Genomic DNA, 23,072 nt, shown 5'->3' on the forward strand with positions numbered 1-23,072 from the left:
TCACATTTTTCCACCTGGGTTGAATTTACATCTTTTTTGTTTGCATCCTTTTAGTGAAAATGAAGACAAGCTAATCAAGGAAGTACTTGAGTGATATTCCTGGGTTAAACATAATTCTTATAATAACAGTAAGGACAAACCCAAGTTTAGTCATACATTAGGAAGTGAATAAACATTGAATAGACAAATATAGACACTTGTCCATTTTCCAGAACCGGGCATTGCCTACTGGCGCATGATTACTGTAACCTACTCTTAACCAGGAAAAATCTGTAATAACATACATGGGTTTCAGATGTCTACGAGACACTGAGTACAGCCGTTTTTAGTCGCTTTGTATAATAAGTTGATAAAATGAGTCGAGGACACCTTCAGAAGGATTAAACACAAGGAAACAGTTGACAAGGGAAAAAAAAGACTTTTATTCTGGCTTCAGGTTAGAACCGTAGCGCCACCGCAGTACGGGAGGGTATTTTAATTGCATGATCGGTAGGGGTAACAGGGAGAGCAGCAGTTCTATGGCAGAATGTCAAGGTTACAGCAGAGTTCACTGCAGAGTACGCAAGGGCAGAATGAGCTCTTGATGAGCTCTGTATGGGAACGCTTCCTGAACGTCATGGACCAGCGTGGAGCAGATATATTAGCACCCTTTGCGCATGTGTGTGGATCCACAGTCTGGTCTCAGTCTCAGTACACAGCACCAGGCCGCTCTGGGCTGCGGGGGAAATGGAAACGCGAATGCAAAGTGCAGGAGGCCACAATTCCACGGCTGACAAATTTGCCAAGTCTTTAAAAAAAACAAGCCTTTGGTGTCCACATCATTGGCTGCAAAAATGTAGGCACTTCGAAAAATAGTCCCCCCCAACCCATTGTCCTAAAATGCATGAATCTGTATACAGAGCCATAAACATTCAAGGTAAACATTGCTTCCTGTATGTGAATGCCTACATTAAACAACATATGCATACAGTACTTTGAATCTGTAAAAATAACAGCATGCGTGTATGCATCCATCTACAGATGGTACACATTTTCCATCTTCCATCATTTATGCAACCGGCTCCTATAGCTATTGGCTAACTGGATGTCTGCCCACTTCCCAGCCTTTTCTGTGCATCTCTTGTATTTGAACTGGCCTGTGACCCAGTGGCAGTGTGACAGAGGCTACTATGGCAATCCAAACTGTCCACCAACTTCCAGTGGGAGTCACACAACACTGCTCTGTCCCACTGTTGCTGTCCATTAGTGTAGGCTCACCCATTACTGTTCTATGTGCCATCCACATCAGAGAGACACTACGTGGGGGAAGAAACACAAATTTATGGCAGGATCCCTACAAGAAACAAAAAAGTAAACGAGACTGACAAACAGGGCACACTGCAGTAGACACTCAAACTACATTATTTCTGCTGGGGAACTTGGCAAAGCATGAGGTAGGATTTGAAGCCAGACTGTGATACCTAGGTTACTAACATGATGGTGCAGGGCGACATGTGTTAACAGAACTCTGATATTTCCTACAAAAAAAAAAAGACCAAAACAGAAGAGACATGCTTTAAAGTGCCAGCTCATCCTTGAGAATGTTTTTTCTCTCCCCCTCCCTTTCTCTCTCTCTCCTTCTCTCTCCCTCTCTCTCCCTCTCTCTCTCCCTCCCTCTCCCACTCTCTCTCTCTCTCTCACTCTCTCTCTCCATCTTTCCCCCTCTCTCTCTCCCACTCTCTCCCTTCTCTCTCTCTCTGGAATGGTGCTGCGTCCACAGTCCGCCGTTTTTGCTCTGTCTGCGGACTCTCCCCCTCTACTTGTCGCTCATCTTTCGGATCATGTAGTTGAGGATGCCGCCATGGTGGAAGTAGGTGAGCTCCACGTCCGTGTCGAACCTCATCCGGGCCTGGAAGCTCTTCCCCGTGTCCAGCTGGGGGAACAAGAACACAGCACAGTCTAATCACTGCTACTGGGCAGGGGCAGCAGCACAGAGGACTCGGTCATGAGCACAGTCATGTCCTTTAAGACTACATGTTTTACTACAGGTCTCAGAGTGCAGTGGGAGGTCTCAGAGTGCAGTGGGAAGTCTCAGAGTGCAGTGGGAGGTCTCAGAGTGCAGTGGGAGGTCTCAGAGTGCAGGGGGCGGTCTCAGAGTGCAGGGGGCGGTCTCAGAGTGCAGTGGGAGGTCTCAGAGTGCAGTGGGCCGTCTCAGAGTGCAGTGGGCCGTCTCAGAGTGCAGTGGGCGATACCTTAATGTCGATGATCATCCTGGGGGTGAGCGGCTCGGGCATGACGATGTTGTAGCGCTCGCGGCCCGTGAGCCCCAGGGACTCGGCGGTTTGTCCGGGGAGGTACTCCAGCGGGACGATCCCCATGCCAACCAGGTTACTGCGGTGGATCCGCTCGTAGCTCTCCGCCAGCACCGCCTTGATGCCCTGCAGGACACCAGAACACCGGGCACAATGCAACCTGCTCTTTCTTCCCACAGCACGGCACTGCATTCCCTTATGGACTCTTAAAGTAATCAACTGACTGACACATGCTAACCAGCTTGTGTGTTCCCATTAGATAACCACCACTGCAATGTCAGATCATTTACATGAATAATTGTGAGAAAGTGATACCGCACTTGCAGAAAGGGGCAGAAGTAGAGAGAGGACGTACCAGCAGGAAGGGGCCCTTGGCCGCCCAGTCCCTGGAGCTGCCCGACCCGTACTCCTTCCCCGCCAGGATCAGCAGCGGAACGCCGGCCTGCTGGTAGCGCTCCGCAGCGTCGAACACGTCCAGCTGCACCGGGAGAGAGAGAGAGAGAGAGAGAGAGAGAGCGCTTACACACCATACACACGCACACATTAGCAGCTCAGCGCTAACGGGCTGAGAGCCACTGTAGACAGCCACTTCATTTGTAGCATATTAGAGTTACCGTCTCATTGGAGGGCAGGTGTAGCGTGCGCGGCGCCTGCTTGTTCAGGAACTTGTTGAAGAGCCGGATGTTGGCGAAGGTTCCCCGGGCCATTACCGCGTCGTTGCCACGGCGAGATCCGTAGGAGTTAAAATCTCGCGGGTTCAGGCTGCGGGAATGAAAACGGTGGCGTGAAAAATACTCACAAGACCAGCTACCCTATCATTACTGCTATTTACCATTAGCAGAAATTCTGAAGAAAAAAAACGCAGGTCTAGGGCTCTGCAGACACACAGAAATGAGCGAAGGGTGCAGCTCACCCCCTGCTGGTCAGGTAGCGCGCTGCAGGGCTGTTTCGCGCGATGTTCCCTGCAGGGGAGATGTGGTCCGTGGTCACAGAGTCCCCGAAGTTGAGCAGCACATACGCGTCCGTTATGGACTTGGGTGGCTTCAGCTCCTTGGTCTGGTGAGAACAAACTGGAGTTGAGCTTTGACTGACGGAAAGTGACCTGTGCAAACCGGCGATGTTTAAACGAGCTAAACGACTGCGTACCAGGCCGTCGAAGAAGGGCGGAGACTTGATGTAGGTGGACTTGGGATCCCAGGTATACAGTTTGTCAGAGGGAGCCTTCAGGTTGTTCCATCGCTCATTCACTTTCTACAAACAAACACACACACACAGCCATCATGGCAACATTCACTTACTCATTCACTAAATCTCGGCATGTGTGCCACAGACCTTTGAACTCTTTGAGTGTATGCAGCCTTACATCTATCTTCTCGTAGACCTCCTTGAACATGGCGGGAATCACATACTGCCTCTCCACAGCCTGAATCTCCTCACGCGTGGGCCAGACGTCCGACAAGAAGATCTCCTTCCCCTTAGCGTTCACACCTGGGACAGGACACGTGTCCATCAGTCTCAGCCGAAAGCACAACCGAAGCCGCCTTCACCGTAGAGACGGATACTGGCCCAGTCCTTTTCTGAAGAATTAGCTGCACTTACAGATTTACTGAAAGCACTTTCTATGACATGGATTGAGCACCTGCACTGAGAAACTACATTACCCATCTACCCCTGCATTTGTGAGAAATGCGTGTCAGCTTCCTGTACGGCTGTTTTTTGTGCCCTCTCACCCAGAGGCTCCTTCTCGAAGTCTATCCGGATGGTTCCGGCGATGGCGTAGGCGATGACCAGCGGCGGCGAGGCCAGGTAGTTAGCGCGGGTGTTGGGGTGGACGCGGCCCTCGAAGTTCCTGTTTCCGGACAGGATCCCAACGGCCACCAGATCTCCCTGAGGAGAAGGACACCGGTCACAGTCAGGCACTGCTCGACAGACGCGCACGTGTACTAGATGAGTGTGTGCCTGAGCGTACCTGAGTAATAGCCTCCACCACAGACTCTGGAAGAGGACCGCTGTTCCCTATGCAGGTCATGCAGCCATACCCCACCACCTCAAACCTGAGAGCAGACACAGTCCAGCACTGCATTTCAAAAGGTTGAACTAGTCCTTCAGCACCAGTAAACAGCAGTAACTGGAACCATGCCTCCCAAATGCTCACAATGCACATTTATCAAACATATTATTAATGTTAGTACATCAATGACATGTAAAGGAAAACAATTCTTTACAAGATGTATACTGCCACCTAGTGGTACAAGATATAGTAGCACAGTATATAAATATATACACACACACACACACGCACACACACAAACACACAGTTACTGAGGCAGGTCCTTACCCCAGCTGGGACAGGTAGGACATGACCCCACTCTCCTTCAGGTAGTATGTGACCACCCCGCTGCCGGGCGATAGGCTGGTCTTAATGTACGGCTTCACGCTCAGCCCCGCCTCCACGGCCTTCTTCGCCAGGAGCCCTGGGAAACGCAGAGAGAACGCCGCATCAACGTCCCCGCAACGTCCCCACAACATTGGTTACTACAGCATGACCAAGTCTGCTAAGGGCATTATACACTCACCACATTCACATAGAATATAGAGCACAACTGCAAGCCATAGAAATATGCTGCATTGATAATTAAACAGAGCAACAGCTTCTATATCTATTGGCTCTTCTGCTCCCAATCCTATTACTGAATCACACTTAAAAAGCACTAAACCCAAAGACCAGGGAACACACTGGACTATCAGATTAGCAGCTGACGGTACCGTGCTGGTGCACACTCAGCGGGACGTACCGGCCCCCAGCATGACGGAAGGGTTGCTGGTGTTGGTGCAGCTCGTGATGGCGGCGATGACCACAGAACCGTGGGAGAGCGAGTACTGCGCGCCGCCGTGCTTGAACGAGACCGAGGCGTTGTGGTGCGCGGGGGCCACCTGGAAGCCCTTAAACCCTTGCTGAAACGACACCGAACAGCAAACCAAGAGCCTTCAGGAAAGGTCACGTTGCACAGTATCACACGTACAAAAACAGAGAAGGTTGCTGGTTGACCGTAGAAGCCGTTAGGGATTTTACCTTAGCCCCGAGACATGCTTCGAAGTCCTTCCTCATGTCGCACATGGACACCTTGTCCTGAGGTCTCTTGGGCCCGCTGCAGCAAGGCTCAACTGTGCCCAGGTCTAACTCCACCACCTGCGCTCGGAAATACACAGCAGTGTCACTGAGGCATTCTGGATATGGAATCGTTATCACCCAACATTTCAAATAATAGTATTCGTCATCACTTCAGTGCTGAGTCAATTATTACATTATTATATACGCTGAGATCCAATTAACATTGTTTCTCGATGTGAGAGGCCAGTCCAGATATCTACTCTGTAGTGCCCAATAAACTGGCTGTTTGAAAGCTGTACCTGCGTGAATTCAGGATCTTGTGAAGCATCACTGTAGTCTCTGAACATGCTCACTGCTTTCAGGTACTGAGAGATGTACTGTAGCTTCTCCGGATCTCTTCCTGAAACACCATGTATAAAATTCAGGCAAAAAAAGTCAAGGAAGGATAATTCCAAATAATAACAAGCAAAATCACTCACTCTGAGCTATAAATTCGGCACATTTCAGACTACAAGCAACTGCATTTCTTCATTACACATGAAACGTTTCAATGAGGAACCACTTTCAACAAATACCGTAAAAAACCTAGACATGGTATTTGAGAAGTACCAGCTTCACCCAGGAGAGGGAGCTCCAACATCACGCTAGCTGCATGAAAGGTCAAATAGGAGCAACTTTGTTGTGTAACTCGTCCTCATTACACATTCCACTGACACCAAATGCCAAAATCTGATTAGCACTCAGCCAGCTGAACACAGCTGATCAGCACAGTGCTAATCACTGATCTGAGATCAGCAGTGCTGCCGACAGGAGACGGTGCTTTGTTCTGAGGTGACGCTCACCCGTCTGCTCCAGGTACTTGATGCTGATGTAGTCCACGGGGAAGAAGGCGGCTGTGGCGCCGTATTCGGGGCACATGTTGGAGATGGTGGCCCTGTCAGCGATGGACAGCTGGGCCACGCCCGGCCCGAAGAACTCAACAAACTTCCCCACCACGCCCACCTGGCGAAGGTGCTGGGGGAAGAGGGAAGAGGGGAGGGGATTTTATACACAAAAATAACCAAACTCCCAGTGTGCCCAGCAAAATAAAACCAGGCATGATGACCCATAGGCCTGTAATAGAGCCTATAACTGAAGCAAGCAGCCCACTAGATTACCAAAAATAGCAGTTTTCTTTCCCCCTCCTTTTTAAAAAACATTAATTTGGCGCCTAATGTGGGGCTGCACTTCTCCAATTCCCACGCTAATTTGAATGCCCAATTATCCGAAACCAGAGCCGTGTGCATGCCCAAACCACAGTGCGGATTTGGGGGAGTGCAGACAAGCAGTTTCCCTCCAAAAAACATAGTGTCGCCAGCTGCTTATTTTCACATCTCAGGCTACAGCAAAGCTTGCATAGCGTGGAGTTGGAGGAAGACCTTTTATTTGCAGCTTTAACACGGGATCCACGAGCACCCAGGAGTTACTAGATAGTGCAGAAATGGGGACCCGAAGCCGACTCAACCGTCCCATACCCTGATGCCAAATGCACGCTGTTCAATGGAGTTACCAACCAGCCGGCACTAGCACAGTCAAGATTCGATCCAAGATTGTGAGGCTCATCCATGTACCACAGCGTGATGCCTTAACCGAATGAGCCACCCAGCCACCAGAAAAACAGCAATTTTCTGACCAGCTCATATTGCAGGACGCAGGTCTCATTTCTATACCACTCAGACAACCAGCACATCCTACCTTGGTAATGGTGAGCACAATGTCTGTGGAGGTTATGAGCTTGTTTGGAGAGCCCAGCACCCTGTAGCCAATGACCTCAGGCAGCACCATGCTGATAGGCTGGCCCAGCATCACAGCTTCCGCCTCAATACCACCCACTCCTGCAGAGGTCACATTACAAAGTCATTACAAACCCCTCCCACTAACAGCACCTCCCAACAATTACCACTGCCCACTTCCTCAATCTTACGCAAGCTAAGTCACACAGAGCTGAAGAGAGAGGGAAGTGCAGTCTGGGTCAGTGCGAAGTGCGATGAGCGGGAGAACGAGGACCTCACCCCAGCCCAGCACGCCCAGGCCGTCGATCATGGTGGTGTGGGAGTCCGTGCCGACCAGGCTGTCGGGGTAGTAGAACCCGTCCTGGTCAAAGACCACCCTGGCCAGGTACTCCAGGTTGACCTGGTGCACGATGCCGGAGCCCGGGGGGATGATCCGCATGTTCCTGAAGGCTTTGGAGCCCCACTGTGGACCAATAGCATCGCAGTTATAGAACGACTCAGCCAATGACTTCAAAGCATCGCCTATGCACCGAGACAATGGCGCCGACTTGCAGGCAAACTTCTTATTGGTATGTAAAAAATGTTCAGTAGCTTCACGTCATCAGTAAGGCAGAATTCATAATGGAGGGAAACAAGCCTCTGACATCAATAAAAATAAACATTTGATTTAAACCACCCTTCCATCTTCCTCCAAGTTTCTCATCCCAGCATTCCGTTTTAAAGCTTACCTTTAGAAACTCAAAGCGTTCCCTGTTTCTATCAAACTCCAAATCCTGGTTCTTCTGCAGACTATCAGACCTGGGAGGAGGATAGGGGACTTGTTAACTTCCCACCGTGCAAGCAAACCGATTGGGTTATGACCGCAAGCACAGGACACGGTAGCCTGTGTTCCCATTTAAGACAACATGGGCAAACACCAGCCCTGCACAGGAAAACCGAGCTCAGCACAGAACAGAAACACCGGCTGTGCCAAACTACAAAAATAATTAGATGCCTTTTGTGAATGGAGTCCAAGCGGAGAACAGAAGACCTTTAATTCATGGAAAATGTGTTATTTAACACATTTAAATAACAACAAGCCCATGGACTAATGAAACCCCAGTCCCTCTCTTAATATGATAATACTTTGTGTTGGCTTTAAACTGGAATTAAAGCAGTAAATCTGGGGCCTGTTTGTAATCAGTGATGAAATTCTGGCGCGGTGGGGGCCTGATGCAATGGTAGCACGGACACGCAGAAGGACATGGTGCAAAGGCCGGTGGTCTTAGAGAGTGTTGTGCCATTGTGACATTTACACCGAGTGGCTCAACAGGCCTAAGAGTTTCAACATCACTGCGGACCAAAGTTCATAACCGCCCACCCTGCAGAACATACCACCAAGCGCAGAAGCAGGGGGGATACAGGAAACTGGGCTGTACCACACACTTCGACAAGACAGCTATCATTCTGATACAGATTTAAAACCCCACGTTCATCAGAAAAAGGTTCTTAAAAAAAACAGAGTGCAGAAGATATCAATTTTGTGAAATCCATTGGTTTCAGAGGATTTCAGTTGCAGCAAATCCCTGCAGGGACACAGCCGAGTAGGCACAAAAACATTAAAAACAACAATGCTTTCAAACGGAGCACCCCTCCTCCCAACTCAGCATGAGAACAGTGAATAGTGTGTTTAACATGCACTGCGAGTTGCACCATGTGATCCATTGCCATGGTGATTTCAGCACATCCCACTTGGTCATTTTTTGTTTTGCGAGCGAGGCCGTGCTCGGACTTGGCTCACGCCTCCAGCTGCCTTAGATAAATCATGACCTCACTTCCTGCCCCCAGGCTGCTGACAAGAGGCAGGATGGCCGTCGTGTTTCTGAGGACATGAGAGGGGGAGCGCGTTCCGCACTGCCAGTAAATTTAAGGTCATTAAATCCCCATTCGTCACGTACAAGCCCAAAACATTCCAAGCGTTCGTTCCAGAAATCAATCACCGCAGGGCATCTTTTACAGACAGATCGCATAGGCTACAGGTCCATAAAGGATGTGCACTGTAAGATATATACGCATAATCACAGCTTTGGGACAGTATGTGGCGTATGCTTTCCAGCCATTGGCTCCTCCTGACATGTGACCCCTACTCTATAACTCTCTCTGCTTTCCCCTTGTCAGAATAAAGTGAAGAAATACATAAGGAGTTCAGACTTTCCTGCTCTCCTAAAAACAAACAAACAAATAAATAAATAAATAATTTTGGCTGGGAACTACAATTACAATCATTCACAGAAACACCTGCTCTGTCTGTTTCCATCACCCACACTAAAATAAACTAAAAGTTGCATCGTACCGTACAAAAAGGCCATGACCACAAAGCCATCGCGCTTACGAAGGGAAAAGAGGAAGACTTGCTTTCTGTTGAAGTCCACCTGGATGGAGTGGTCTATGACGAGGTCTGCGGGACACACGGGGTTGATGTTCTCGGGGTCCCCCCCGAGCGTCTTCACGGCGTCGCGCATGGCGGCGAAGTCCACCACCGCCGGCACCCCGCTGCCAGAGGAGAGCCAAAGAACGGGAGTGAGCGCAGCCCGCACAGCACCCCCTGCCCCACGGGCAGAGAAACAGCAGCCTCTTCCAAAACCATCGCATCAAGCAAGGCCATGAGCTTTCCAGCTATTCATTTCAAACGGAGCTTTAACCGCAACCGCTGAACAACCACTAATAATAGCCCCTCAAACGGAGAAAATTACGGTTTTAAAAACCCTTCTGTAAAATGTGTTTTCGGTTAGGTCTCTGGAGTAGCAATTATTCCCCAACAAAACAAGCGCTTAATGACACTGCTCCGGGCGTGCGGTCTCATAAAGGCAGGTGTGATGGAGACGATAATGGTTTGTAGGAGAGGCGTGCCCTGGCGCAGAGGGGACGGGACTCACGTGAAGTCCTGCAGGATGACCCGGGCGGGCCTGAAGGGCACCTCCACGCTCTGGCTCTGAGCCTCCGCCCAGCTCAGGATGCGCTCCACGTCCGCCCGCTTCACCAGGAACTCGTCGCAGTTCCTCACCGCCGCCTCCAGCAGCACCCGGATGGAGAAGGGCAGCCGGGCTGTGGGGCACAACAGCCGCTCACCGCACCGTGCTGATTTACTGCTACCTGCGCGAGCCTCGCGGTGCTAACACGCCTGCTTCAAATACATTACGCCAGACAGGCTAACCTTTCTGACACCAGTAAAATGTCTATACGTAACCCCAAATGAAAAATATATGTCCTGTATTGAGCACAAAATTCTTTCAGATGCTTGTGCGTTTCAGTTTTGTTGAATAGTCCATCTCTAGGACTTGCAAGTCTTTTTGAATTTTACCAGGATCTGAAGAGTCAAAGTATATAAAATATGCACTTCACCCAGGTCTGGCTGCTAAAGGCTCAGTCTTTAATGAAGACCATGGCACAAAAACATTCTGCACCATTTCATACATGTAGACAGGGTAGTTCTCAGAAATGGCATGTAAGAGTTGGGCTGCTCTGAAATAAGCCGGAGCAGAACGGTTCACCTGGACTGCTCCACAGATGCAAGCCGACCACACCACCCGTCATAAAAGCTGATACTGCTATCTCATTCCGGTTTACCACCATGTGAGCTCCAATCACAAATTTGAGCTGCTACTCTGGTCTAAGTTTGGTCTGCCATTCTACAACCCTGAATCTGCACTGAAGGACTGAGGAGACAGATACTATAAAACAACCATTGTTATTAAAAGTTAAAGTGTCAACCCTTGATTACATTACATTACAGGCATTAGCGACTTACACTGCATTTACATTGCATTGCATTCAATTTATACCAAATTTCTGCCAAATGCCTGTAATGTAATGTAATACATAAATCAATTTGTGCCTTAAGTCAAGTGAAGTAGGTAGTTAGGTACTTATATCATAGCTAGGGCATATATTGCTCTTTTAACATACAACTTGAATAAATTTTCCATGACAACAAGATTTGTTCTCAGAACTTACTGTATCTGGCATCCTGGAGTTTGGACAGGTTGTAGAACTTGTGCTCAGGTTTCTGTGGGTCCAGGGCCTCCACGATGTGCGCGAAGGGGTTGCTCATGGCTACGGACGCTCCGACTCGATCACCTGAGGGAGAAGCAGAGCGATTATCACTCTGCCAAAGCCATCATCGCACGCAACGGCAATTTCCACAAGGCACTATATCATCAGACCCCATAAACACAAAACCTTCTGCGCCTTCACTCTCCCCAGCCTTTGAGCATTGGCCAACAGCAACAGCTCGACAGCAAAACAGTAATCCAGCCGCGGCACGAGTCTTTAAAACAAACTCACGTGACGGGGAAAGCCGCTGTAATTGAACGGGAGCGTTTCAAAGTTCCCCGAGCACATAAGCTGCAGAAATTACCAGGCAACCCCACTTCCACAGACTCAGCGTCTGCCACTCTGAGACAGGCTGATGCTAAAGCCGCTCGGTCTGCAGGCTGAGAGCAATCCCCCTGCCAGTGAGAGACACTGTTTTTCTGGCTCTATTTAACACCAAAATACTTGAGCCCCGGCCAAAAGCCAAGGAGTGGTACGTGACAATTGGGATCACACCACCGGAGATAGCACACCAACCGCTATTCAGAGAGAGGGACCGAGACTTATCTCCGCCCCTTTACAGGATAGTTTATTTTGGAGTTGATGTAAGAAAATCTCAGTTCAAATCTAAACCATGGTGTCTGGGGTGATGTGGAATAACCCAGCTCACCAGATAGGCTACTCCCTTCCAGGGAACGCTCGGACGACAACAAAAGCAGCAATTTCCCAGAAAGGATCCACCTGTATTTTTTTTTTTTTTTTGGTTTATTTTATTTAAGAAAGAGACACTGCATATTAATAAAAATGAGAACTTAGATGCACCATGTAAATGTGCCATATTTAGCCATACAGGCTAATTTTCATCTGTAGTCCCTGGGCAGGTTGATGAATATTCCGATCGCAGTGCAACCAAATGGTGTAAGATTACAAAAATTTGGAGCATACCCAAATATGCCAGTGGACAATAGAATGACTAAACTTCCTCAAGGGAGACGTAATTTTGTACGTCGCTTTGGATAAAAGTGTCTGCTAAATAAATGTAATGTAATGTAAAAAGATGGATGCTGAGAGAAAACAGGCTATCAGACAGTCAGACATTATGGCTCAAGCCCTCCTATTCTGCTCATTACAGATAAATGCATCTTTCCGTTTCAAATGCAGCTTCCTGCCATTTTCACCTCAGAAAAAGAGCACATACTGCACATCCTATGCATCAGCCTCAGAAACTCACCAAAGACTCAAGATGGTACGTTCACCTCTCACTAAACCTAAAAACCCCTCCTGATAAAATCTGGCATGATATAACATCCAAACACTTCGCAGCACACCTCACGTTCGCCTCCTCAGACAAAGGAATCCTGTGATGCCCTGCTTCGCTATCAAATGCACCAATATCTGATTTACAACACCTGCACTATCAAAACATTCTACCAAGCCTTCCAAACCATTTCAATGTGCTTAGATACTTCAGGGTCTGTGCGGACTACCTTATGTTCTAAATTAGACAATTTTCTCTCTCCCCAAAAAACAACGCGCTCATACGCCCAGAAATGCCAGAAATGAAGTATTCAAAAAAGAAAGCAAGCAAGCAAAGGCTAGTGGTGCATTCATATGCAATGTTGTGCTCTTGGTTTCTGAGAGGCTCAAAAACAATTCTGCATATCAAAGTATTTACGATTATTATCCCTTTTCTCCCCAATTTGGAATGCTCAGTCATTTTAACAGTGCTTGTTGCTGAAACCTCCGCTATCAATTTCGGGGAGCGCAAGCAAGCTTTCCTGTCTCCTCCAAGCCTTGTCATGACATCAGCACCTGCTTCTTATCACACCGCAGAGCGCAAGTCCACTTGCACTGAACATGAGCTGGAGGAAGACTGTTCATGTGCGGATGAATGGGTGGATTTGCAGGCAGCCAATCAAACAGCAGGGGACAGTGCACAGTGATAGCTGCATGCTACCACCCCACCAACTAAAACCCTCCCATCTCTGTGTGATGCTAGAACCGACTGGGCATTTCCCTTTGGGGCTACTGACCACTGTCTGCACTGGACCAGAACTGGCACCAGACCACGGGGCCTCATCCGTGCACTAGAGCAGTGCCTTAACGAGGCGAGCCACCCAGCAACTCCCAAATATATAATATTTAATGTATTGTGAAATTTTATGTAGCAACCATCGGTGCTACATAAAATATTTTTACATGCTCACTCAGAAAATGACCAATTAATGTGTTCATTATGTTGACTGGGAAAGAATAATTATCTGAGAAGGAGAGAAAAACTTCATTATGTTTTTTTATTTAGCATTTCTTGAAATACTTATAAAAGGTCCAAATGATGCACAATTTGCAGTTTTGTTTAACAGTCTTAATTACGGGGAAAATACATACTACTAGTTCAGGAAAACCGTTCAGGCCAACTGCATCCTTCACAGAACTGTGGCAGGAATCAGCAGCTCATTCAAACTGTTAACTAGGGCTGCAAGGGGTCATAAAATTTCCAGTAAGTTCCAGAAACTTTCTGAAATTTCCAGAAACATGTCCTGTGGAAAAATCTTTACATGTGAATATTCCCAAAATTTTGTAACCCTATTAACACAATGTTCATAAAAACACACTTTTATGAGAAAAACACAAAAATGTCCTTTATTTGAATGCATAGCTATGCAAAAACATTGAAAATCTAATCTTAAGAAAAATGAATGCCAGAGTAGTCAAGCAGGTAATTAGAAGGTGACCTGTTGGCCAACCACTAATCCAGCTACCAAACAAGGAAACCAGGCCATTTTGTGCAAGGGGAGAACGATAACATGCACTGTCAATTACTCAGTTTTCTCTTTTTTCCATTTCATATTATCAACAAGATCTCCACCACAATGCACTTGGGTTCTAGCTACTAACCAAGCAGACCCTGTCTGTCCTGTTGCATGAAGCAACCAGATAATCAGGGTGAGCCACTATACCTCCGAGGACACACCAGAGCCTTTCATGAAAGATTGCATTGCTCACCCATAAAAATACCACAGGAATTCCAAAAAAAAAAAACAGTATTTCACTGCAACAGAAAGTAAACAGTAAGCCACTGCTACATTCAAAGAGACAAGTGAACGAATGAAGTGAATGAAATTGTGAATGGTATATTTTCAATTAACTATGCTTCAAGTAGCAAACCTTTTGCTGCTGAAGAATAACCTGTACAGGTCAGCTTAAGTTAGGATAAGAATACATTTCCTAATGTTATTTATAGTACAATCTGGCATGCATGTCAGCCCACTGTAGACACCAGCTGCTGCTCTAGTGAGGAGCGGAGAACGCAAGTCTGTTATGATATCGGAGAGGACCCGTGGGGACTTCGCCGGTACTAAACACAGCTCAGCCACACACTGCGTGTACCCTCATGTAACCTCAGACCCTTTTTCATGTGTTGGTAAACAGCAATGCAAAGCTGATTTCAGTTACATAACACAAACAGTGACAGCCTCAGATAAATGACAGTCATTCCGATTGTTATATCTCCATAATATTAGCGTATTCCATCACTCAAAAACATCAAACCAGCTAATCTTTTTCAAATTCAATGCTTCCAGAATTCTGCTTGCAAAGTCACGTTCACCAACAGTGTATCAGTACAGGACATAATGGTGTTGGTTCAACAACTGAGTAACACAAAGTCAATATTTTTGGCACAGGCGGTTCAAAAACAGCAGTAACCTATGTTTTTATATTACGTACTTTCCCACCTGTATGTGTCCAAGCAACCCCACCCTTATGTTTTGCATTATTATTTTGGAATGCAGCTAATAAACCTGAATGCACATCGACAGAGTACCCTGTTCTTCTTCGTGCTTATTACAACTCTTGCGCTATGCTACTAAAGAGACAGCGGGAAGGTAAATATTAAACTGCATCAAATGTTGACAATGTCTTAGGTTACTCAGCCAAAGGGCAAGGTCTACTTTGACACTGCCAATGCAATCTAATAGTCTCTTAGCATGCTGTGTCTACCTAAGCAGGCTTCGGAAGTAACGTTGGCTTAAAGTTAAATACGCGGCTAGTCTAGTTACATGGTCTGATGTTATCAGAATCTTACTTGCAGTAAACAAAGTTAGGCTGATCAATAATTTATATTGGCCTTAACACACCTCCGTAATTTCCTATTTGGCAGAATAATTCGCAGTATCCTGGCCACCGGTAACAGTCATCGTCGGTTAGTGAGCAAACTCACTGGTCAGCTAACTAGCTAGCACACGCCATACAGCTAATAAGAATAGTAAAATGCTTTGCATAATTTGCGAAAGTAGCTAGACAGCTAGCTAGCTAGCACGCCAGATAGCTAGCAACAGAATGAATGCACGAATAGCCTTATTGTAAATTACAACCAGGCAAAGCAATCTAACTTGAGATATTCGCTAATACGATCTAATTAATAGTTTGCAGCTACAGCAGCCAATTTCCCAATGACAACTAGCAAGTTAGCTAACATTGTTAACATAAAGTTGGCTAGTCTAACCACCCAGCTAAAATCCAAACCACGTAGCTAGGCAGCTTGCTCGCTCGCAGAATAGTAGCTATGTAACATTCCAGCTAGTTAGTCAGGTTTCTCGTAACAGAAATGTCTGAAAACACAGCCGACTAAAGAGTGCAGTCCCGGTTAACAGTTAGCGCGAATGCTAAAGTTAGCAAGTTAACTGAAAAACCGCATCATGTGCCGGTGCTGTTAATAACGTGATATCCTCAAGTGATGGTGGCTAATGCTAGCCAGCTAGCAAACCCCACGCGAAAGTAACGTCTCTCACACCAAAGCATTTATTTAACTAGCGACAGCTAAATACGGGCTATTTTAATATATTACCTTCAGTTGACAAGCTAGTGGACAGGTGTCTTATCAGGTGTCCTTGGCTATCTTAAGACAGAAGCGAATGACTAGCCTACTCCAGCGACGCGCCTCCTCGAAAAAAATCTCAGTCATGTGACTCACTCTTACACAGTGCATTGCTATGACTACATAGCGGTAATATCCACAATCTGTGCGCAACTTTTAAACAATCACCATAACCAAGCCATAGTTATTTGCTGTATAATTTGTATGTGTAGTCGACAGCATGTTTTTTTACGTATTTACAGCGCACTCTACTTGCACTAAATAGGCCTATTGCTTAGCTTCCTGTGGGCAAGGAGGTAGAATAGACATAAAGGAAATTAAAGAGTATTCGGGTTTCTGCCTGTAGTATCGCACATCTGGAAGACTTCTCTCTCTCTCTCTCTCTCTATATATATATATATATATATATATATATGTGTGTGTATATATATATATATATATATATATATATATATATATATATATATATATTCATCACAGCTAATTTCAAGGCAGTTGTTCACAATTGAATTCTGTTTCATGTATATTACAGATATTACGGTAATGATTCAGCTTACTTCTTATCAGCTATACCTTACTAGAAAACTATACCAAAGGTCAGTGCAAGTTCAGCAGGAACCATACATTTCCTAGGCCTGTGTGTATAGCCAACATATTGGCTCTGTTACATGGGTATAACTATATAGGCATTTTTAAAGTCTTGTTTCATAAGCTTCCAAAACAATAAGGAAAGCCATTCTACAATACGATCCATAAATTCATCCTTGAACTTTGCCCTTTCCAATGTCAGATTTTTCCAGTCTTACAATTTTGTACATTGCTGCTAAAGAAAACAATGGTAAAGGACACAACAAATAATCCACCTTTGTAAATACTTAGCCACAATTTTTACGGCTAAAATTGTGTACTCGGTTGTTGTTTTTTGCCATTCTGAAATTAGTTATCACTTTTTTTTTCTTTGACAGAACATGCTTTCATGTTCTTATGATTACCAAAAAAAGCCTAGCCAAACACATGAGGAGAAATTGGGTATGGTGAAAATATTTTGAGGTTCTTTAATTTAGCAAATTTAAATATTTTCCTTATTAATGAAGTCAATTCTAGTTACCTCTATTCGATAGCATGCTGGGTCTTGCAAATGCTCCTGCGTAATACAGCCTGAATAGTCTGATTTCAGTTAGACATGGCACACACTTCTGCCAGCGTATTTCACCACACTGTTGTCCCAATCTGCTTAACACATAACAGCAATGCCAATATAGGATAGTTTATCTTTGCCCTTTAGTTTGGTTCCGAGTAAAAGTGCCAGTAAGAAACACATTCAGTTTTGATATTTTATGGAAGATGTCAAAGCAGCAATAAATAAGAAGTTGATATCTGCCATCAAGATGTTTAGCTGACTTCCTGTTTGCCATTTTCGACACTTATGTGAGATGAGATGTTTAAACACTCATCAGAGGTGTTGAAGAAAGCTCAGTGGCAGTATATAATTTTATATATTATAGTATATTATATAATTATGTATATTTTTTTCAACTAATAAAAATACAATCAAATGCCCTGTATTGCTTCTTTTCAGGCTTTGTCTTCCCAGAGTACGAGTGCCCCCTACTGTTATTGTTGTGGACTGCAAGAGTGAACGTTTTGACAGGAAAGTAGCATATCATTTAGAACACTCCGCCAAAAGAACCTTGAGTCAGAATTCTGAAGAAGGCTGGAATATCAAATAAGCATTGGTCTAAAAATGACAGCTCATGCCAAGTATTGCTCTTCCCTGTACATAGTAACTTACACACCATTTGTCCACAATTGATTTCAAGCTGTTCTGTGAGGCCAGCTGCTACAGACAAGCACACTTAAAATCTGGAAGGATCTATCTTGCAGAAAACAGCTACATGTTTGAAAAATAAGGCACTCAGCTGACTAAGCCTTGTGATTGTAGGGAAAAGCATTGTTTGTCCCCAAACTGAACGACATACATTCCAGATTTTTTTTCACTCTGAAAAGAGTATACATCCTAAAATGTGATTAGATATATGCAATCATTTATAAAAGGCGAAATACTCAAATGTGCATCCTTCTCACATAAGACAATTAATAATAACTTCAGGTATTTAACAAAATTGCTAACATTGCCACTCAAAAATAAATCCTGGTCGAAATAAATAAATCTTCCTTCTAGATTTTGTAAAAAAAAAAAGAAACAGAATCTCAGATTTCTTTTAAGTCACCCGCCCCCTTCTGGAACCAAAAATCCAAGCAACAACGGTTATTTATGTTAAATCTTAAATTGCACAGTCTTCCGTTTCAGATGAAAAGATCTTGAAAGTAGAATTCAGAGTTCAGAGGAAAGCCAAACAGCCGGCAGTTGTGATGGGATCAGCGGTGAAGCTCTTTCTTCCTCTTGCAGTTGTCTTTTATCCTCTGCATCCTGTAGGTCTTCTTGGCTTGCATGCGCTCTTGCTCCAGCACCTCTGTGTCATCCAGTACCTCCAGACTGGGGATCTGACTGATCACATACTGCCTGAGGGGAGGAATGCCAACATGCCCATCAGAACATCACCATAATGATCATAAACATGGATTACAACACATAAAGGTATTGTATATAAAATGAACAATATATTATCGGCACCTCAACAGTCGGATGTATTTAAAGATTTGCAAAAAAGGAGTGTTATTTCCACAGAACATGCAAAACTATTTTTTAAAATGTGAAATGAGTTAGAGAAGGAGTGTTGCACAGATAACAACAGTACCTAAAAAAGTACTCTTTGGAAAGAGGGAGAAATGCAAATATATAAAAAAAGGAGGTTCAGTTTGTTAGTCAAAAATATATCAAAAATGGGAGTACTGTATTCCAGTCAAAAATATGAAAAGGCAAACATGGCGAACAACCAAACTTGTGAAAGGTCATTTAAATCACAGACAGCCTCCACAGAGTAACTGTTCAGTTTACCTGTAATCAATGTACTGTGTCAAAGTCCCTCCATTGAAGTAGCTGGGAGCCGCCTCGTTGTTCATCATACTTAGAATCCTGAAAAGAGAGGGCAAATGGTCAGACTGGACTGCCTCATCCCCAAGGCCACAGTATAGGGGTGATCCAGTGCTCACTTTATATTGGGGAACTTCCTGCTGATTTCCTCCACGAAGATGGGCAGGTTGCTAATCTTGTTCTTGTTGATCCAAACGGTAGTGATGCTGGGCATGTAGGGGAACTTGACGTGGGAATTGTAGTTGTTAGAGTCCAGGATGAGCGTGCTGAGCTTCTCCAGTTCCCCCAGGAGAGCTGGGCTCCGTTATCATCTGAATTAAGGGAGGATAAATGCACAAGTGATCTCTTATAGGGGGAGAAAGTAGCGTACGTATTTGCCACTCAGTACAATGAAATTAAAGCAGGCATTTTATGACAGTGGGAAGCAATAGTGAGTTTCCACACAGCACAATATGGCTCAGCATTCAAAGTGAAATGAATATATGTATCCCCAAATGGAATGCATAGTTGTAGCCCCGTGGTTTCTATGTAGTTGTGGGACATGCACATGCCGTACCTGCAGCTTTTACAAAATAACCTTCACCCTGATATATGCAGGAATGAAGGGGAACAGGCTATGGCTAACGACCTGAACAGAGGACATTTGTACATAAATCCCACACACACAGATGACCACACCCAGTGCGTGTGCAGGGGGTGCAGAAGGATACTCCTCCAGCGTGTTGTAGCTGAGGTCCAGCACTTCCAGTGTCTCGCACTGCTCCAGGATGCTGTCGTAGGGGATCTCTGAGAGGCCCTGGTAGGCGAAGGAGAGGCGTCGCAGTCCCTGCTCCTGGCCTGGGTTGATGGGCGTGGCCCCTGCCTCCATGGCGCAAGAGCTTGAAGCTCCTGCAGCACACCCCTCAGAACTCAGGACCCCAGAAACATTACAGTACTGTCTTTTCAAAAAGAAAAGAAACAAGCAATAATAAATTACCATGGAAGACTGTCATTCAAAATGAATTAAAATGCAAAAAAAACTAAATGCAGTATTGGGACATTTGTTCTGTTGGCTCTGTACTCCAGCACAATGGATTTGAACTAAAACCATGAAAACAATGAATATAAGGTTGAGGTGCAGTCTGTCAGGTTTAAAATGAGGGTATTTACATCCATATCAGATGATATTGTTCAATGCTTTTGCACTTGTGGGGCGACATAGCTCAGGAGGTAAGACCGATTGTCTGGCAGTCGGAGGGTTGCCAGTTCAAACCCCGCCCTGGGCGTGTCGAAGTGTCCTTGAGCAAGACACCTAACCCCTAACTGCTCTGGCGAATGAGAGGCATCAATTGTAAAGCGCTTTGGATAAAAGCGCTATATAAATGCAGTCCATTTACTTGTTTATTGACCACCACTGTTTGCTCTGAAATATTGACCAAAACAGTAATGTTTTACTTATTGGAAATATAATGTCTGTTGCAAAACCTTAGAAGTTGTTGGAAGGAATGTGTATTATGTTTCAGACCTTTGTAAACATGTCATACTGATCAGAATGCAGATGCAGAAATAATCCCATGACTGGTGTAATGACCCAGTAGAAAAACATGAAGCATGAAAATACCAGCTTGTCCTACAATGGTGGCTCACAGAAGTATTTTTAGAAGACAGCATGAGTTTAGAGCTGAATACAAGATGATGCTTTCAACAAGAACTGGTTTGAATGGATATGTTAATTACCTTAAGAGACTTATCAAAATTCAATTTCACATAAATAAGGGGTTTGTTTTATTTATGGATACAAACTGGAAACTGGTCATCCTCCAAATTCCAATGCTGCATGAAAACTGAATTCATTCATTCTCATATCAAAGGTGAAAAATGAACACTAGTACAGATATAATACAAGGAGCCAATGTAAAATCTACAGAACAACAACAGCAGGAACATTTGTATATGGCGAAAAAATAAAAAGTTGAGTTAATGTGAAAATCTTAGCTGAAAAAATGAGGGAAGGATATTTCCGATAATATCTTCATGACACTCACAAACAATGTCATTATCTGTTTTCACAGTTTAACACAGCCAGTTGTATTAATTTCTTTGGATCCTATTGATGTATCAGTGAAAATCTTACTGGCATGATGACACTACGAATGAATGAATTAAAAAAGTTTGACTGAGAATCTAGACATTCAAAAGGACCTACCAAAACAGCCGTTAAATACTGTATCAAGCATTCTAATATTCTATTGCATGTTCAGAATATCAAGAATAATGCAACTCAAACATCATCCTTCCAAGATGTTTTTTTTACTTTGTTGCTAAAGAATGCTGAAACACCACGGAAAGCAATAGCTAGCATGTACCAGGAAACATGTTTCCATATTACATTTATGTTCCACTTTACATATTTAAATGTTGTTCGACTCACCAGGTTTCCTAACGTTCCAGGAAAGCTGCTGTCGCCCGTGGTTGCGTACTGCACAGCAGCCGCCCGCTCACTGTACAAGAAAAGAACTCTTTCATGGTGGAGCCCTGGATCACAAGATCTGGATAATCACATTGTACTTTAACTCTTTCCCTCAGGCCGCAGTGCGCATGCAGCCCAGCAAAGCCAGGCACCTTGGAGGAAGTGGTCAGCTTCGTGAAGGGGTCAGCTTCGTGAAGTGGTCAGCTTCGTGAAGGGGTCAACGGCAGATCAATATAGCCGAGGCTATTTACTCGATTTTACTGGTTTAATTTTAGACTGGTCACAAAATTATTTTGATTGTTTTGCTATGGAAGGACTTCCTAAGTCACCATGCTGTAATTTGTCTGTCCAATTAGGCCCAGAAGAAGTGTTCGGATTGATAAACTACCCATCTAGTTTAATCTGACATCATTTTGTGGAGTATTTATGTTCAGAAAGGAAAACACAAGCTTTATCATCAGATTAAATAGCACAATATTGAAGTCAAGCCCTCAAGTGATCATGTGCACAGTTGAAGATGGTGGTGGGAGTAGCATGTGTCTTCGAGATCCCCAATATTTTTCCATGGATACATGTCAAGATACATATATAGTTCAAGAGTAATAGCTAAAAACAGTAATTTATTTTGTAAGGCCTTGTAAGGCAATTTTGATGCAGCATTTTTGACTAAGAATTTCTTCATTTTTATTTTGACTATTTTTACTGCTTTAAAGTTTTAGTGCTACTTTCTACATGGCAGTGTATGAAATAAGAACCACTTGCTTCATATACAGCACAGGGAATTGGTAAGTTTCTGAGGTCAGTTGGTATTCCAGTGAACCTGTGGCTGACCTGAAAGGGGCCCCAGCTTGAGGAGTAGGAGGGGATGTGGGCACGTTCTGACACCCCCCCCCCCCACCCCCTCATTTCCAAGAGAGCATTAGGAGAACAGAAGAGAGGTCAAGGGTCATGGCAGGGTAGTACAAGAGCCTCACAGTGACAGGGGGAGGGGGTTGGGAGCTGAAATCCCTATCCGGGGATGCTTTTCTGCTGAGAACAAGAAATTCCCTTTCGCCTTCTTACAGAGCCTCTCAAGGTCTCCAGGAGCTCCTTCTGCCTGGAGCCAATCACCATGGTAAGGGGCCCCTATTGTCATGGAGACAAGAGATTCAGCTTACTATCTCAAGAAAATACATTTCTGAGATAAGAACACCGATGTGTCATAGACGGTTCACATTTTTTAACAAAAGGCTGTGCTTTCATAACATTTTGCACACCTTATTGATCTTGTTGCTTCGTGACCTCATAATGCCCTGATTTTATAGTTATCCCCAAGTAAAAAAATAAATACATAAATTAAATAAAACATACATATAAATATAAATAGACTTACAAATGGTCCTCAAATGCTCACCCATTCAAAACAGATCAGCAGTGATCACCTGCTACGATCTTCATTATTTTGTTTGCGTGACGTCCCCTAGCAACAAACAACAACCACGGTTTCCCCTTTAGAGCCTCCCT

At 44.8% G+C, this 23,072-nt stretch overlaps 2 protein-coding genes and 1 long non-coding RNA gene across 8 annotated transcripts; 1 reads left to right on the forward strand and 2 right to left on the reverse strand.

Moving 5' to 3' along the window:
- Positions 1 to 398: 398 nt before the first annotated feature.
- Positions 399 to 17,354, reverse strand: aco1 (aconitase 1, soluble). Of its 5 annotated transcripts, none has more exons than XM_035425247.1 (21): positions 17,234 to 17,354; positions 11,169 to 11,291; positions 10,091 to 10,259; positions 9,570 to 9,707; positions 7,904 to 7,973; positions 7,455 to 7,638; positions 7,138 to 7,277; positions 6,246 to 6,417; positions 5,703 to 5,803; positions 5,365 to 5,481; positions 5,087 to 5,246; positions 4,630 to 4,765; positions 4,261 to 4,345; positions 4,022 to 4,178; positions 3,655 to 3,779; positions 3,438 to 3,542; positions 3,205 to 3,347; positions 2,906 to 3,053; positions 2,647 to 2,769; positions 2,232 to 2,417; positions 399 to 1,912 (listed from the first exon to the last, which is right to left on the reverse strand). In XM_035425247.1, the coding sequence occupies exons 1-21, from the start codon at positions 17,247 to 17,249 to the stop codon at positions 1,796 to 1,798; spliced, it is 2,715 nt and encodes a 904-aa protein (XP_035281138.1). In that variant the 5' UTR covers positions 17,250 to 17,354; the 3' UTR covers positions 399 to 1,795. The 5 variants fall into 5 exon arrangements, with proteins under 5 accessions (XP_035281138.1, XP_035281140.1, XP_035281143.1 ...); XM_035425249.1 differs by lacking the exon at positions 17,234 to 17,354 and adding an exon at positions 16,096 to 16,238; XM_035425252.1 differs by lacking the exon at positions 17,234 to 17,354 and adding an exon at positions 14,976 to 15,000.
- On the forward strand, positions 15,079 to 22,205 carry LOC118231448. Its single transcript, XR_004766065.1, has 3 exons — positions 15,079 to 15,133; positions 18,563 to 18,724; positions 21,686 to 22,205. It is a non-coding gene; the product is annotated as an uncharacterized LOC118231448 (long non-coding RNA).
- LOC118231447 (leucine-rich melanocyte differentiation-associated protein) lies at positions 18,056 to 21,630 on the reverse strand. 2 transcript variants are annotated; one of them, XM_035425253.1, is made up of 5 exons: positions 21,531 to 21,630; positions 19,831 to 20,058; positions 19,240 to 19,422; positions 19,085 to 19,162; positions 18,056 to 18,649 (listed from the first exon to the last, which is right to left on the reverse strand). In XM_035425253.1, exons 2-5 carry the CDS (start codon positions 19,986 to 19,988, stop codon positions 18,505 to 18,507), a joined length of 564 nt encoding a protein of 187 aa, XP_035281144.1. In that variant the 5' UTR covers positions 19,989 to 20,058; positions 21,531 to 21,630; the 3' UTR covers positions 18,056 to 18,504. The 2 variants fall into 2 exon arrangements, with proteins under 2 accessions (XP_035281144.1, XP_035281145.1); XM_035425254.1 differs by having other exon boundaries at positions 19,831 to 20,054; positions 21,531 to 21,613.
- Positions 22,206 to 23,072: the final 867 nt, after the last annotated feature.

The sequence above is a fragment of the Anguilla anguilla genome, chromosome 7 (genome assembly GCF_013347855.1).
Source record: "Anguilla anguilla isolate fAngAng1 chromosome 7, fAngAng1.pri, whole genome shotgun sequence".
Lineage (NCBI taxonomy): Eukaryota > Metazoa > Chordata > Actinopteri > Anguilliformes > Anguillidae > Anguilla > Anguilla anguilla.

Coding starts and splice junctions, on each gene's coding strand:
- aco1 (XM_035425247.1), bottom strand. Junction 9,708..10,090: donor GTCATCCTGCAGGACTTCAC/GTGAGTCCCGTC, acceptor CTCCTCTGGCAG/CGGGGTGCCGGCGGTGGTGG. Junction 3,054..3,204: donor CGCTACCTGACCAGCAGGGG/GTGAGCTGCACC, acceptor TCATTCCCGCAG/CCTGAACCCGCGAGATTTTA.
- LOC118231447 (XM_035425253.1), bottom strand. CDS start 19,988: ATGGAGGCAGGGGCCACGCCCATCAACCCAGGCCAGGAGCAGGGACTG. Junction 19,163..19,239: donor AGGAAGTTCCCCAATATAAA/GTGAGCACTGGA, acceptor CTCTCTTTTCAG/GATTCTAAGTATGATGAACA. Junction 18,650..19,084: donor ACACAGTACATTGATTACAG/GTAAACTGAACA, acceptor TCCTCCCCTCAG/GCAGTATGTGATCAGTCAGA.